Genomic DNA, 14739 nt, shown 5'->3' on the forward strand with positions numbered 1-14739 from the left:
GTATGAAAATTGATTTGGAACTCAAAACATATTTTCCTAAACACACAATGATTATGTTCCTAGATTAGTACCTAAAAAGGTATTTCATAAATTGCTAAACACACGATCCAGACTGTATCCTCTAAACATCCTACCATAAATTATAGAGCATTTCCTCATTTACGTACCCTTTAACACTTGGTATTTCTGACTTAGAGCTTCTTATACAGTGCTCAGGTTCCAATCCGATTACTGTTATTATTTTAAAGATGTAGTTACTCATTTTAGAGAGAGAGAGCATGAGAGGAGAGAGAGGTAGAGGGAGAGAGGGAGAGAGAATCCTCCAGCAGACTCTCCGCTGAGCATGGAGCCTGAAGTGGGGCTGAATCTCATGACTTTGAGATCATGACCTGAGCTGAAATAAAGTCATCACTCAACGAACTGAGCCACTCAGGCACCCCAGTGACCCATGTTATTTAACCATACCCGTAATGGCGGACATTTAAGTAGCTTCTTTGGGGTTCTGTTTTAGATAACAAACATTCATATACAGTTTTTGATTATGCAGGATCTGGCTAGTCACATGTTTTGGTAATCTTTCTTTTGATGAAACACTAAAGAAAAGACTGACAGAAAATTAAAAAGACAGTCATTAAGATGAGTACTTAGACTAAAACGTATTTAAGTACTATTGTTTTTGTAATCTTTTAAAAAAATTTTTTAAAAATTTTTAAATTTTTAAAATAAACATATAATGTATTATTAGCCCCAGGGATACAGGTCTGTGAATCGCCAGGTTTACCCACTTCACAGCTTAAGTACTATTTAAAAAAAAAAAAAAAAAACTCACCTGAAAGAACCCATGTTTTGGAATGAAAATACAATCTCAAGTTTTTCAAATTAGCCAACAGTATTGTGTCAGCCCGTGAGTTTATATTAAAGGGCAATTTTAGAATCCTTTAAAATAGAGCTAGTATTTAGAAGTAGAAATTGGTACTTACCAAGTGGAGCTTTGAGAAAACGTCGCTCAATGCCCTGCTCTATCTGAAAAAGTGCCATTGCCAGATAATGAACCACGTTGCTCACTGATTGCGGGGTACTTGCATTAGTTGAGACAGTACTAGGAGTTTCTGTTTTTACGCCCAAAAGTCTACAATGAAAACATGGAAGAGTTTATGGTACTTAAAAACACTGTTCAGTAAATAAAACTTGAGTTCAGTCCTCCAAATGCTTACTTACACCTGTGTAAGAAATAGTTTCCTCCATCTCATAGATCACATAAGCCAGTAAGAAATGGAGATATATACATGAATCAAGAGCTAAACTAAACACCAACTCATTTAATGAGGTCAGAAGGGCAAATATTTGGAGGGAAGGTGGATGAAACAAAGCTTAGGGGGAAAGGTTTTAGGCAGATGACCCAGTCACAGGCCTTTAAGATAAGTATCCCAGGCAGCTGCAGCTCCCTCTTTCTTTTTCTCTTGCTTCAACTTTTACTGGTTGGGACACTGATAGCTGCCTCTTCAGTTCCTTAGCCTCCCGTCTTATTCCCTTTGCAATAAATCTCCATGCTGCAGCTAAAATGATCATTTACATGTACAAACCTATCCGCTCAAAGCCTTCAGTACATCTTCCCTCCTAGGGTCGTATCTTCTTTTCTTTCCAGATAATAAACTCTTTTTAAGAGGGGTTACGCAAAAATAATTCTGAAAGTAAAAGTATCTGTCTATCGCTATAAAGACACAGGTTCTGATTAATAATTCATAAAATATTTAAGCCTACCACAATTTACTATTATCCTACAGAAAAGAAAATGGATAGAATAAAGTTACTTTAAAACCTTAAGTTCAAAGATTTTTCTTTTTTGAACTTGAGAAATTACCATTATCTTAACTAGCTGTCTTTTGGCTGCATTAGCACAAAGTAAAGTAAAAGAGAGCCTGAGGTTGAGGAAAATGTTCATTTCAGTGGTTACAAATATTAAAAGTCCACATGGTAAGATTTTTAAAACAATTTTTTAAAGAGAAAGAAACATTTACTGAAAAGAACCACATAACTGAAGTGGCAAGGAAATGAGACCGTTACTTTAGAAATATCCCTTTGTACCTGTCTTTTACTATGACCTTCGCTTGCTCATCAATTTCCATCTCTTCTACGTCTTCATTCACAGTCTTAATGATCCCATTTTCCTTGTTTTCCTCACTTAACAGCTCATACCGTCCACTCTCTAATGCTGATCTCCAGATGTGTCGATCTGTAACCTGTAACAAAACCCAAATTTACCAACCTGGAAAAATGGCATATGTGGTTCCTAAGAAGTATGAGATTCATATGTACATATGAAAAATTCATGAATATTCTAGAACAGATTGTAAATCAAAAAGGGATCTAAACGGTTACTAAGTGGCCAAAATGAAATATGTATCATTCATAGATGGAAGCTTTAGCACCTCACTCTTTATATAGGGAAATCATAAACAATTCTTAGATTGGTCACCTGAGAGTAGCAAAAAAGTGACAGATGATAGCAAAGGAATGAATAGAACACACATATCAAGCATGAATTACTTACAGATTTTAAAAAGGTAACAAAGAAACCAATAAACAAACCAGACTCAGCAGAGCAGGCAGGAGCTAGTCAAGGAAGAAGAAAATATCCTTACACATTTTAATATCTCGGATGAAAATACCATAAAACAGATACTTAAAAAATACTAAAAATTAGTATTAAAAAGGTCAATTACATTCTATAAATTCTGTTTAAGAAAGCAGATAGCCATAGAGTATGTTTAAGGAAGATCTCTACCCATATATAAGTATTTTGATACAGGGGACAAACTTAATTTTCACAAAAAAATATAGCACTCCCATGTATTTATTCAAAACACACATGCCTTGCCTATACCAAATAAATAAACAAATATGACCAAAACTTTGGTAATTAGGTAAACCAAAAATGGGAACAGGTACAAACCTTGATTGCTCCTAATGTTCCTTGGTAGATTCTGTCTTCAATATCCAAAAGAAAATCTCTCAGCCTCAATTCAAGCTGTCTTTCTGCAGACATCTGAGCTGAATCATATGCAGTGGAAGACCTTCCCCGACTATAGGTTGGTTTGCTATCAGTTTGAGGTTTGTCTGAAATAGTTATCAATACCTTTATTATGATTTTCTTACTAAAAAATATAATGTCCCCAATGTGATGGCTATGATAGTGAGATAACTGATATAAAAACACTTAATAAATCCTCAAGTGCAAAAAATAGGGGGTAGTGGAAATGTTTGCACATCAAGTATCTGATAAGGAATTCATGTCTAGAATATCTGAAGAACTCTTACAACTCAATAAAAAGACATTCCTATAAGAACAGGCAATGAATGAATATGAATAGACTTTTAAGGAAGACATACAAACAGCCAATAAGACCATGAAAGGATGCTCGACATTATGAGTCTTTAGGAAAATTCACATAAAAACCAAAATAAAGTACCACTTCATACCTCTAAAATGGCTGGAATCTAAAAATCATCAATAACAAGTGTTGTCAAGGACGTGGAAAAATTCTAACCCTCAGACACTACTGGCAGGAATACAGAACGGTGCAGTTGCTTTGGAGAACAGTATGGCCGTTCAAGTGATTATGCAGAATTATCATATGACCCAGTAATTTCACTCTTAGATATACACCCAAGAGAAATGAAAACTTATGTTGAGACAAACACCTGTACATAAATGTTGACAGCAGCATTATTCATAACTGCCAAGATATGGAAACAAAAGCAATAATATCCATCAACTAACATATGGTTAAATAAAATGTGTTATATATTTATAGAATGGAGCATTATTTGGTTATAAAAAGGTATGAAGTACTGACATGTGCTGCAACTTGGATGCACCTTGAAAACATTATGCTAAGTGAAAGTCACAAAAGACCATGTACTATATGATCACATTCATACAGAATGTTCAGACAAGGAAATTTACAGAGACAGAAAACAAATTTGGGGTTTCTTTTTGAGGTGATAAAAATGTTCTACAATTGTTTGATGGCTGCACATCTGTATATAATGAAAACCACTGAACTGTACACTCCAAATGTGTGAATTGTATGGTGTATGAACTTAACTCAATAACGCTGTTAAAGAATTGTGATCTATACTTTTTTTAAAAATTTTTTTAAATTTTTTATAAACATATATTTTTATCCCCAAGGGTACAGGTCTGTGAATCGCTAGGTTTACACACTTCACAGCACTCACCAAAGCACATACCCTCCCCAATGTCCATAACCCCACCCCATCTCCCAACCCTCCTCCCCCCAGCAACCCTCAGTTTGTTTTGTGAGATTAAGAGTCACTTATGGTTTGTCTCCCTCCCAAGAGAACTAAAGTAGTCATGACAATATGTCCCTAAATTTAAGAGTTCTTTACCTAGAGAATCTCGTTTATAATGAAATAATGAAAACTTATACCCGAAAATGCCTTACTGCTTTCTCGTATCTGTTATTAATGAACCGGCCATCATATAGGAGCTGCTGCTGCCTGATCTGCCCTTGCAGCCAATCTCCAAAGAAGTGATCACTAAAGGAACCTGTCCCTAAACCCTTAGCGAAAACCCTCAGTGACCGCACTCTCACTATCCTATCAAATGCCTAAAATAAGGTTATCCTTAGTGCCTTGGTTATTGGGTCTACTGATCAGAGAATGAGATCAGGAAGAGTATGGATCTTTGTGCACTGCCTTTCCTCATAATCCAAATGGAACCCAGTGAAATAAATCTAGAGAACCTTGTTCCTCTAACTGGTAAATATTCTCTAACTTGAAAACTGAGAGCACGGTCCAAGCGAAAGAGGAGGTGTTTTAAATATAGCTCCAAGACTTTGACAGATGTTTAAACCTGAACCGGAGATTATGGGGAGAAAGAAAGAAACAGTTTTCAATGAAAATTTACCTGAAAAATGAAATTTCTCTTCAGAAAAATGGGCTAGCTGGGCACATATTCTGCTCTTCTCTTGCAACAAAGTTTCTTTTAAGGCACTTTCTCTATGTCCTCTAGAATTAAGAGCTTCAATGAGCTGGTCTAGTTGTTCACAAGAACTGTAAAAGCACCACCGATTTGGCTTATGCACTGGTTTTGGCAGCTGCATAGAATCATCACATGGACCCTGGTCAATGTTGGAGGTAGATTCAGACATCAAAGACTCTCCAGTTTTAGTGGATACCTGAGGATCTTGAGACTGTACACTATTCTGAAATGATGAAGGTCTAGGCAACAGCATGTCTTCAGTGAGACCGGAATAATCCTCTTCAATAAATAATCCAGGAATAGAAGGGAAAATCCAATATCGCCTATACATGCGGTCTCGGCCCAAGGGAAAGATATTGGTACATGCTATGGCACTTTGGATTTTTTCCAAGAGCTCTTTCTCTTTCCGTTGATGTTCCTGTTTTAAAGCTTCTTCCTCATCAGCAGTAAGAGGCTCTCTTGTTACACAGCTGACTTCTTCTTGTCTTATAAATTCTTTAAATCCATTTTGTCGCCTTTTCCCTATGGTTTAAACATTTGACCATCACCCATCATATTTTAAATTTTCATCAGAAAAATATCCAAAAATATCCCAAGTTACTAAGTATTATGGACCAAACTGAATGCCCCCAAAATTCATAGGTTGAAATCCTAAACCCCAGTGTGACATATTGGGAGACAGGGCCCTTGAGGAGATTTTAAGGTCAAGTGAGTTCAAAGAGTGGGACCCTAATTCAGGACTCGTGTTCTTTTAAGAAGAGAAAGAGACCAGAATGCTCATTCTGTTTACTTGTGGGCACAGAAGAGAGGTTGTGTGAGGACACAGTGAGAAAGGGTTATAGCGAGCCAGAAGACACCTCACCAGAAATCAACCCTGCTGGTACCTTGATCTTTCACTTCCAGCCTCCAGAACTGTGAAAAAATACATTTCTGTTGTTTAAGCCACCTAGTCGGCGTTTGTTTTGTTTTGTTTTTTGTTTTTTTTATTATGGCAGCCTGAACAGACTAATATGCTATGCTGATAAGAAACTGGTACAATAAATATGAGGGACACACTTTAAACTGCAATCTCTATACCAGAGAGTGAGGCAACACTGCAACATACGTTTGGTCCTTTCTCTAAGGCAGGAGTACGCAAACTAACTATTATAACGGGCTAGCTAGTAAATATTTTTAGGCTTTGTGGGCCATATGGTTTCTGTCACAGCTGCTCAATTGCGCCACTGTAGGCATGAAAGAGCCATAGACCATATGTAAATGAACAACCGTGGCTGGGTTCAATTAAAACTATGGTCACTGAAATCCAAATTTCATATCATTTTCATATTATAAAATATCATTCTTTTCCCCCAACTATTTAAAAATTTAAAAATGTCAAAACCAGTTTAGTTAGATTATATAAAAACTGGCAGGGCAGATTTGGCCAATCGGCTAGTTTACTAACCACTGATTTAAAGTAACAGAACCCCTAATGCTTAGTTGGGTACCTAGCAATTCAAAAGTAGGGCATTTCCCAAAAGGAAATGTCTCCCCGGGAGGTATAGCTATGAGAAACTTCTGATCAGAGATGGAAGTAGAGCGTTATATGTAACCTCTGGGATAAATCATTTTGGAACAGGAGGATGGCAGCAAAACCGTAAGGATGGCAGTATGAACAAGGCAGGAAGAGCCTGGATTCCTGGAGGCCTACCTGGCCTTGTGTGGCGTGTTGAAGTAAACTTCTCCTGTTTCAATCACTGTCAGATTGCATAGATCTCTTTTGTTTGAAAGGGTCTGTATAAGATTAGAACTATCTGCTGCTTTAAAATTTGGGAAAATTAGGGTACCTGGATGTCTCAGTCCATTAGCTGTCTTAGACTCAGGTCATGATAGCAGCGTCCTGGGATCAAGTCCTGCATCGGGTTCCCTGCTCTGCAGGGAAGCCTGCTTCTCCCTCTGCCTCTCTCTCTGGCTCTCATGAATAAATAAATAAGTAAATAAAATCTTGAAAATTTGGGAAAATTCACCTATAAAGTTGTCTAGGACTAAAGTTTCTGCTATAGGAAGATTTATTTTATTCAGAGAGAGAATGGTTGGGGGGCAGATCAGGGGATGGGCAGAGGGAGAGAGGGAGAAAGCAGGCTCCACGGCCAATGTGCAGAGGAGCCCAACGCAGGGCTAAATCTCATGACGTGAGCCAAAACCAAGAGTTGGAAACTTAGCAGACAGAGCCACCCAGGCGCCCCTCTAGAAAGGCTTTTTTTTTTAAAATAGATTTTTATTTATTTATTTATTTGACAGGAAGAGATCACAAGTAGGCAGAGAGGCAGACAGAGAGAGAGAGGGCAGCAGCCCCCCAACCGACCCACCCGCTGAGCAGAGAGCCCTATGTGGGACTCGATACCAGGACCCTGGGATCATGACCCAAGCTGAAGGCAGAAGCGTTAACCCATTGAGCCACCCAGGCACCCCTCTAGAAAGATTTTTTAACACTGATTCAAGATTTAATGATTTAGGACCATACACATTATACATTTTCTCATGAATCCATTTTTATAATGTGTATTTTCTAGGATTTTGTTTATTTTTTGCCTCCACTTTCAAAGTAAGGATAAAACTTATATATGCTATATATATATAAAACTATATATGCTATCCCCTTATCTTTAAATTTCTACTTAATCTGTAGTTACATTGCTTCCCTTTTGAGTCTTCACCTTATGTGAACACCCCTCCCAAATCAGTTTCAAGAAAGATTTGTCTAGTTTGTATTTTTTCCAAAGAACAAATTTTTGGCTTTGCTATTCTATTATTTCCTATTAATTTCTACTTGTACCTTTTGTTTCCTTTCATCTGGAGGGATTATTCTGTTTTCTACCTCTAACTTCTTAAATGAATGACTAGCTCAATTTGCCTTTCTTCTTTCCCAATATGTAATAAAACTAGAAATTTTCCTCTAAGCAGAGGGAGTATCCAACAAGTGTTAGTGAACAATACTGATTAGTTTTTTTTAGTATAGATTAGTATTAAATATTTTCTAGTTTCCATTTATGGTTTCTACTTTGACCTATTATTTAGCAGTGTGTCTTAAAATGAATCAAATGAGGCCTTTTGGTTTGGATTTCTAAATCAATTGCATTATAATCAGAAAATGTAGCCTCAATGATATAAATTTTTTGTCTACTTATAATAACTACTTAGCAAATAAAGTAGAAAAAAGATATGAAATTATAGGCACAGAATAAAGTTAAAAATCTTCAATAGTTGTCAAATGAAGATGGTTAAAGATCCTCAGAAGTAATTTGTATCAACAACTTTTAAAAAATATATTCCCTTTGATCGAGCAATTCATGCAATTATTCTAAGGTAGCTGATTTTCATTCTCAGCCATATGGTACCAATTATAAGCATTCCTGACCTTTGTATTTCTAGCAGCTAAATGGCACCTAATGCATGCTGAGTATGCTGTAGAATAAAAATTTCTATTTGGCCTAGTATAAAATAGTAAATAAAAAAACTCCACAAAATTTGCTAACCAAAAGTTGAAGTTATTTTTTATTTTAAATTTTTTTTAAAGATTATTTATTTATTTATTTGACAGAGAGAGAGGTCACAAAGTAGGCAGAGAGGCAGGCAGAGAGAGAGAGAGGAGGAAGCAGGCTCCCTGCTGAGCAGAGAGCCTGATGCGGGACTCGATCCCAGGACCCCGAGATCATGACCTGAGCCAAAGGCAGCGGCTTAACCCACTGAGCCACCCAGGCGCCCCCAAAAGTTGAAGTTATGAGAAACTGACCTATTAAAACAATATGAATATTGTCGCTCCTCCCTCAAGTATAAATGACATGAAAATAAAGACTGAATGTAACTTCTAAAACCATTTAAGAAAACGGTCACCATTTAAAAAACTTACCACAGCTATGAGGCGGGCATTTAAAAAGCAAATACACCTTGGAATTACAAATGAAGTAATCTCATACATATTTCAGGATAGCTAAATTATAAAGTTCCTTATAAATTAAAAACAAGCAAGCAAGCCCCCAAGAAACTTCTCTATTACCTCTTCTGCCTCTTTTATGTGATCCTGGGTCATCTTCATCTTCAGTGACTGTGTCTTGATCAAGTTCCTTTTGCTCTATTTCTTTGCTCTCAGTGCTAGTATCAAAATCTTCCCTTTCTTCCTCTCTTAAGGAAAAAAACAAAGATTATTTTCATTAATGAACATATAATTCTATTCATGAGATATTTATTGCCTGCCTATGAAGTGCTAGCCATTATGTTTAGGAAGTAGTGGACAAAATGACATAGAGTTTATATTCTCAGAGAGATAACAGATAATAACACAATTAAAAAATTAAAACATGTAATAAGTATTAAAAATGAGAAATTCAAGTTGCTATGAAAGCTTCTCAAGGATCAAGAAAAAAGTGACATTTAAACTTTGAGACTAGAGAGACTAGAGAGGGGTAAGGTGGCAGGTAAGAAGAAATCTGCTAGAAGAGGGGGTAAGCAGAGGGGGTAACATGCAAAGGCTCTGAACTGAAGAGAAAAGGAAGGAGCTTATCATTTTGAGAAAAATATAAAACAAAAAGAAGTAATCCAAGATATGGATGAGAAAAAGGTAGGGTTAGATCATACATACAAAAGGCTTTGTAGGGCATTACTTAAAAAGCAATGGGGATAAAAAGTAGAAGAGTTTAGAAAAGGGAAATGATAGGATTGGAAAGCACTTTGGTTGCTATGTGGAAGATGATCTGGGAGAGAAAGTAGATGGGGGGAGACAAGACGCCACTGTAACAGCCCAGGTAGCTTGGCTGGGAGGTGATGGTTTGCTGAGTAGAAAATAGACAAATAGTAGAGAAGAGTAGGCTGAATGAACACATCAGATGTTTCATCTAATCCACTACACTGTCCAAATTAAAACTAAAACTGTATGCACCTTGAAATAAGCTCCACCACTTATGTTCTTTATCCAGAGGTTTGCAAACTCTAATATGTTTAGGAGCCAGAGAGATAATATAAATGAGTGAGGCTAGATGAGGATTTAAAAAAAAAAAAAAAGAAAGAAATGGTAGAATCTATAATATGCTTATTTTCCTTTTTTTCCAAAATGAAAAGATTACAAGGAAAAAATCTTTAACTACAGGAGGTAATGAAGAGTAACCAAACTTATTGTAGTAATTATTTCACAACATATGCATATATCACATCATTATGTTATATACCCAAAATGATTAGTACAATGTTAGAAGTCAATTATATTTAAATAGAACCTGAAAAGGTTTATAAAATACAAAAAGAATATGGAGTTGTAACTCACATATCCTAAAATCACCATTTTAAAGTGTACAAATTCAGTGGTTTTTAGTATATTCACAAGGTTGTGCAGTCATTACCCCTATCTAATTCCAGAACAGTTTCATTATCCCAAAGAAAACCTCTGTAGTAGCCATTAGTAGTCACTTTCCATTTCCTCTTCCCTACTTCCTTGGAAACCACTCATTTACTTTTTGCTGTAGATTTGCCCATTCTGGACTTTTTATATAAATGGAATCATACAACACATGGCCTTTTGTAACTAACTTCTTTTTTTTTTTTTTTAAATTTTTTATTTTTTATAAACATATATTTTTATCCCCAGGGGTACAGGTCTGTGAATCACCAGGTTTACACACTTCACAGCACACACCAAATCACATACCCTCCCCAATGTCCATAATCCCACCCCCTTCTCCCAAACCCCCTCCCCCCGGCAACCCTCAGTTTGTTTTGTGAGATTAAGAGTCACTTATGGTTTGTCTCCCTCCCAATCCCATCTTGTTTCATTTATTCCCCACTTAAGCCTCCATGTTGCATCACCACTTCCTCATATCAGGGAGATCATATGATAGTTGTCTTTCTCTGCTTGACTTATTTCGCTTAGCATGATACGCTCTAGTTCCATCCATGTTGTTGCAAATGGCAAGATTTCATTTCTTTTGATGGCTGCATAGTATTCCATTGTGTATATATACCACATCTTCTTGATCCATTCATCTGTTGATGGACATCTGGGTTCTTTCCATAGTTTGGCTATAGTGGACATTGCTGCTATAAACATTCGGGTGCATGTGTCCCTTTGGATCACTACATTTGTATCTTTAGGGTAAATACCCAATAGTGCAATTGCTGGGTCATAGGGCAGTTCTATTTTCAACATTTTGAGGAATCCCCATGCTGTTTTCCAGAGTGGCTGCACCAGCTTGCATTCCCACCAACAGTGTAGGAGGGTTCCCCTTTCTCCACATCCTCGCCAGCATCTGTCATTTCCTGACTTGTTGATTTTAGCCATTCTGACTGGTGTGAGGTGATATCTCATTGTGGTTTTGATTTGTATTTCCCTGATGCCGAGTGATATGGAGCACTTTTTCATGTGTCTGTTGGCCATCTGGATGTCTTCTTTGCAGAAATGTCTGTTCATGTCCTCTGCCCATTTCTTGATTGGATTATTTGTTCTTTGGATGTTGAGTTTGCTAAGTTCTTTATAGATTCTGGACACTAGTCCTTTATCTGATATGTCGTTTGCAAATATCTTCTCCCATTCTGTCAGTTGTCTTTTGATTTTGTTAACTGTTTCCTTTGCTGTGCAAAAGCTTTTGATCTTGATGAAATCCCAGTAGTTCATTTTTCCCTTGCTTCCCTTGCCTTTTGCGTTGTTCCTAGGAAGATGTTGCTGCGGCAGAGGTCGAAGAGGTTGCTGCCCGTGTTCTCCTCAAGGATTTTGATGGATTCCTTTCGTACATTGAGGTCCTTCATCCATTTTGAGTCTATTTTTGTGTGTGGTGTAAGGAAATGGTCCAATTTCATTTTTCTGCATGTGGCTGTCCAATTTTCCCAGCACCATTTATTGAAAAGGCTGTCTTTTTTCCATTGGACATTCTTTCCTGCTTTGTCGAAGATTAGATGACCATAGATTTGAGGGTCTATTTCTGGGCTCTCTATTCTGTTCCATTGATCTATGTGTCTGTTTTTGTGCCAGTACCATGCTGTCTTGATGATGACAGCTTTGTAATAGAGCTTGAAGTCCGGAATTGTGATGCCACCAACGTTGGCTTTCTTTTTCAATATCCCTTTGGCTATTCGAGGTCTTTTCTGGTTCCAAATAAATTTTAGCATTATTTGTTCCATTTCTTTGAAAAAGATGGATGGCACTTTGATAGGAATTGCATTAAATGTGTAGATTGCTTTAGGTAGCATAGACATTTTCACAATATTTATTCTTCCAATCCAGGAGCATGGAACATTTTTCCATTTCTTTGTGTCTTCCTCAATTTCTTTCATGAGTACTTTATAGTTTTCTGAGTATAGATTCTGTGTCTCTTTGGTTAGGTTTATTCCTAGGTATCTTATGGTTTTGGATGCAATTGTAAATGGGATTGACTCCTTAATATCTCTTTCTTCTGTCTTGCTGTTGGTGTAGAGAAATGCAACTGATTTCTGTGCATTGATTTTATATCCTGACACTTTACTGAATTCCTGTATAAGTTCTAGCAGTTTTGGAGTGGAGTCTTTTGGGTTTTCCACATATAGTATCATATCATCTGCGAAGAGTGATAATTTGACTTCTTCTTTGCCGATTTGGATGCCTTTAATTTCCTTTTGAAAGCCAAGCACGGAACTCATGGCTTTTTTTCGGTGATTTTTTTTTAGTCTTGCAGTTAATTTAATTTTTTCTTTTTCATTTTTTTTTTTTTTCTCGCCTTCGGGTAAAATTTTTTTTTAACTGTTACCTTTTTCTTTTTTAACGATTTTTTACTAGTTTATCTAATATATATATATATATATTTTTACATTTTTCTTAGGTGTTTTCTTTTTTTAAAAAATTCTTTTCTTTTCTTTTCTTTTTTTTTTTTTCTTTTCTTTCTTCCTTTTTGAACCTCTTTTTATCCCCTTTCCCCCCACTCACAATTTTGGATCTCTTCTAATTTGGTTAAAGCATATTTTCCTGGGGTTGTTGCCACCCTTTTAGTATTTTACTTGCCCCTTCATTTACTCTTATTTGGACAAAATGACAAGACGTAAAAATTCAACACAAAAAAAAGAACAAGAGGCAGTACCGAAGGCTAGGGACCTAATCAATACAGACATCGGTAATATGTCAGATCTAGAGTTCAGAATGACAATTCTCAAGGTTCTAGCCGGGCTCAAAAAAGGCATGGAAGATATTAGAGAAACCCTCTCGAGAGATATAAAAGCCCTTTCTGGAGAAATAAAAGAACTAAAATCTAACCAAGGTGAAATCAAAAAAGCTATTAATGAGGTGCAATCAAAAATGGAGGCTCTAACTGCTAGGATAAATGAGGCAGAAGAAAGAGATTAGTGATATAGAAGACCAAATGACAGAGAATAAAGAAGCTGAGCAAAAGAGGGACAAACAGCTACTGGACCACGAGGGGAGAATTCGAGAGATAAGTGACACCATAAGACGAAACAACATTAGAATAATTGGGATTCCAGAAGAAGAAGAAAGTGAGAGGGGAGCAGAAGGTATACTGGAGAGAATTATTGGGGAGAATTTCCCCAATATGGCAAAGGGAACGAGCATCAAAATTCAGGAGGTTCAGAGAATGCCCCTCAAAATCAATAAGAATAGGCCCACACCCCGTCACCTAATAGTAAAATTTACAAGTCTCAGTGACAAAGAGAATATCCTGAAAGCAGCCCGGGAAAAGAAGTCTGTAACTTACAATGGTAAAAATATTAGATTGGCAGCTGACTTGTCCACAGAGACCTGGCAGGCCAGAAAGAGCTGGCATGATATTTTCAGAGCACTAAACGAGAAAAACATGCAGCCAAGAATACTATATCCAGCTAGGCTATCATTGAAAATAGAAGGAGAGATTAAAAGCTTCCAGGACAAACAACAACTGAAAGAATTTGCAAATACCAAACCAGCTCTACAGGAAATATTGAAAGGGGTCCTCTAAGCAAAGAGAGAGCCTACAAGTGGTAGATCAGAAAGGAACAGAGACCATATACAGTAACAGTCACCTTACAGGCAATACAATGGCACTAAATTCATATCTCTCAATAGTTACCCTGAATGTGAATGGGCTAAATGCCCCTGTCAAAAGACACAGGGTATCAGAATGGATAAAAAAAAACAAAACCCATCTATATGTTGCCTCCAAGAAACACATTTTAAGCCCGAAGACACCTCCAGATTTAAAGTGAGGGGGTGGAAAAGAATTTACCATGCCAATGGACATCAGAAGAAAGCAGGAGTGGCAATCCTTATATCAGATCAATTAGATTTTAAGCCAAAGACTATAATAAGAGATGAGGAAGGACACTATATCATACTCAAAGGGTCTGTCCAACAAGAAGATTTAACAATTTTAAATATCTATGCCCCCAATGTGGGAGCAGCCAACTATATAAACCAATTAATAACAAAATCAAAGAAACACATCAACAATAATACAATAATAGTAGGGGACTTTAACACTCCCCTCACTGAAATGGACAGGTCATCCAAGCAAAAGATCAGCAAGGAAATAAAGGCCTTAAATGACACACTGGACCAGATGGACATCACAGATATATTCAGAATATTTCATCCAAAAAGCAACAGAATACACATTCTTCTCTAGTGCACATGGAACATTCTCCAGAATAGATCACATCCTGGGTCCTAAATCAGGACTCAACCGGTATCAAAAGATTGGGATCATTCCCTGCATATTTTCAGACCACAATGCTCTAAAGCTAGAACT

At 36.8% G+C, this 14739-nt stretch overlaps 1 protein-coding gene across 2 annotated transcripts in view; it reads right to left on the reverse strand.

Moving 5' to 3' along the window:
• BAZ1A (bromodomain adjacent to zinc finger domain 1A) overlaps positions 1-14739 on the reverse strand; it is a 98557-nt gene that overhangs the window by 15150 nt on the left and 68668 nt on the right. For both annotated transcript variants that reach the window (XM_045067930.1, XM_045067929.1), the window contains 5 exons: positions 9045-9169; positions 4934-5530; positions 2954-3117; positions 2086-2240; positions 981-1129 (listed from right to left, as the gene is read on the reverse strand). In XM_045067930.1, coding sequence (XP_044923865.1) covers positions 981-1129; positions 2086-2240; positions 2954-3117; positions 4934-5530; positions 9045-9169 — 1190 coding nt within the window. The remainder of the gene's footprint in view (positions 1-980; positions 1130-2085; positions 2241-2953; positions 3118-4933; positions 5531-9044; positions 9170-14739) is intronic.

This window comes from Mustela putorius, unplaced genomic scaffold (assembly GCF_011764305.1).
Source record: "Mustela putorius furo isolate JIRA1106 unplaced genomic scaffold, ASM1176430v1.1 tig00003898_pilon_pilon_pilon, whole genome shotgun sequence".
In the NCBI taxonomy this organism is placed as follows: Eukaryota; Metazoa; Chordata; class Mammalia; order Carnivora; family Mustelidae; genus Mustela; species Mustela putorius.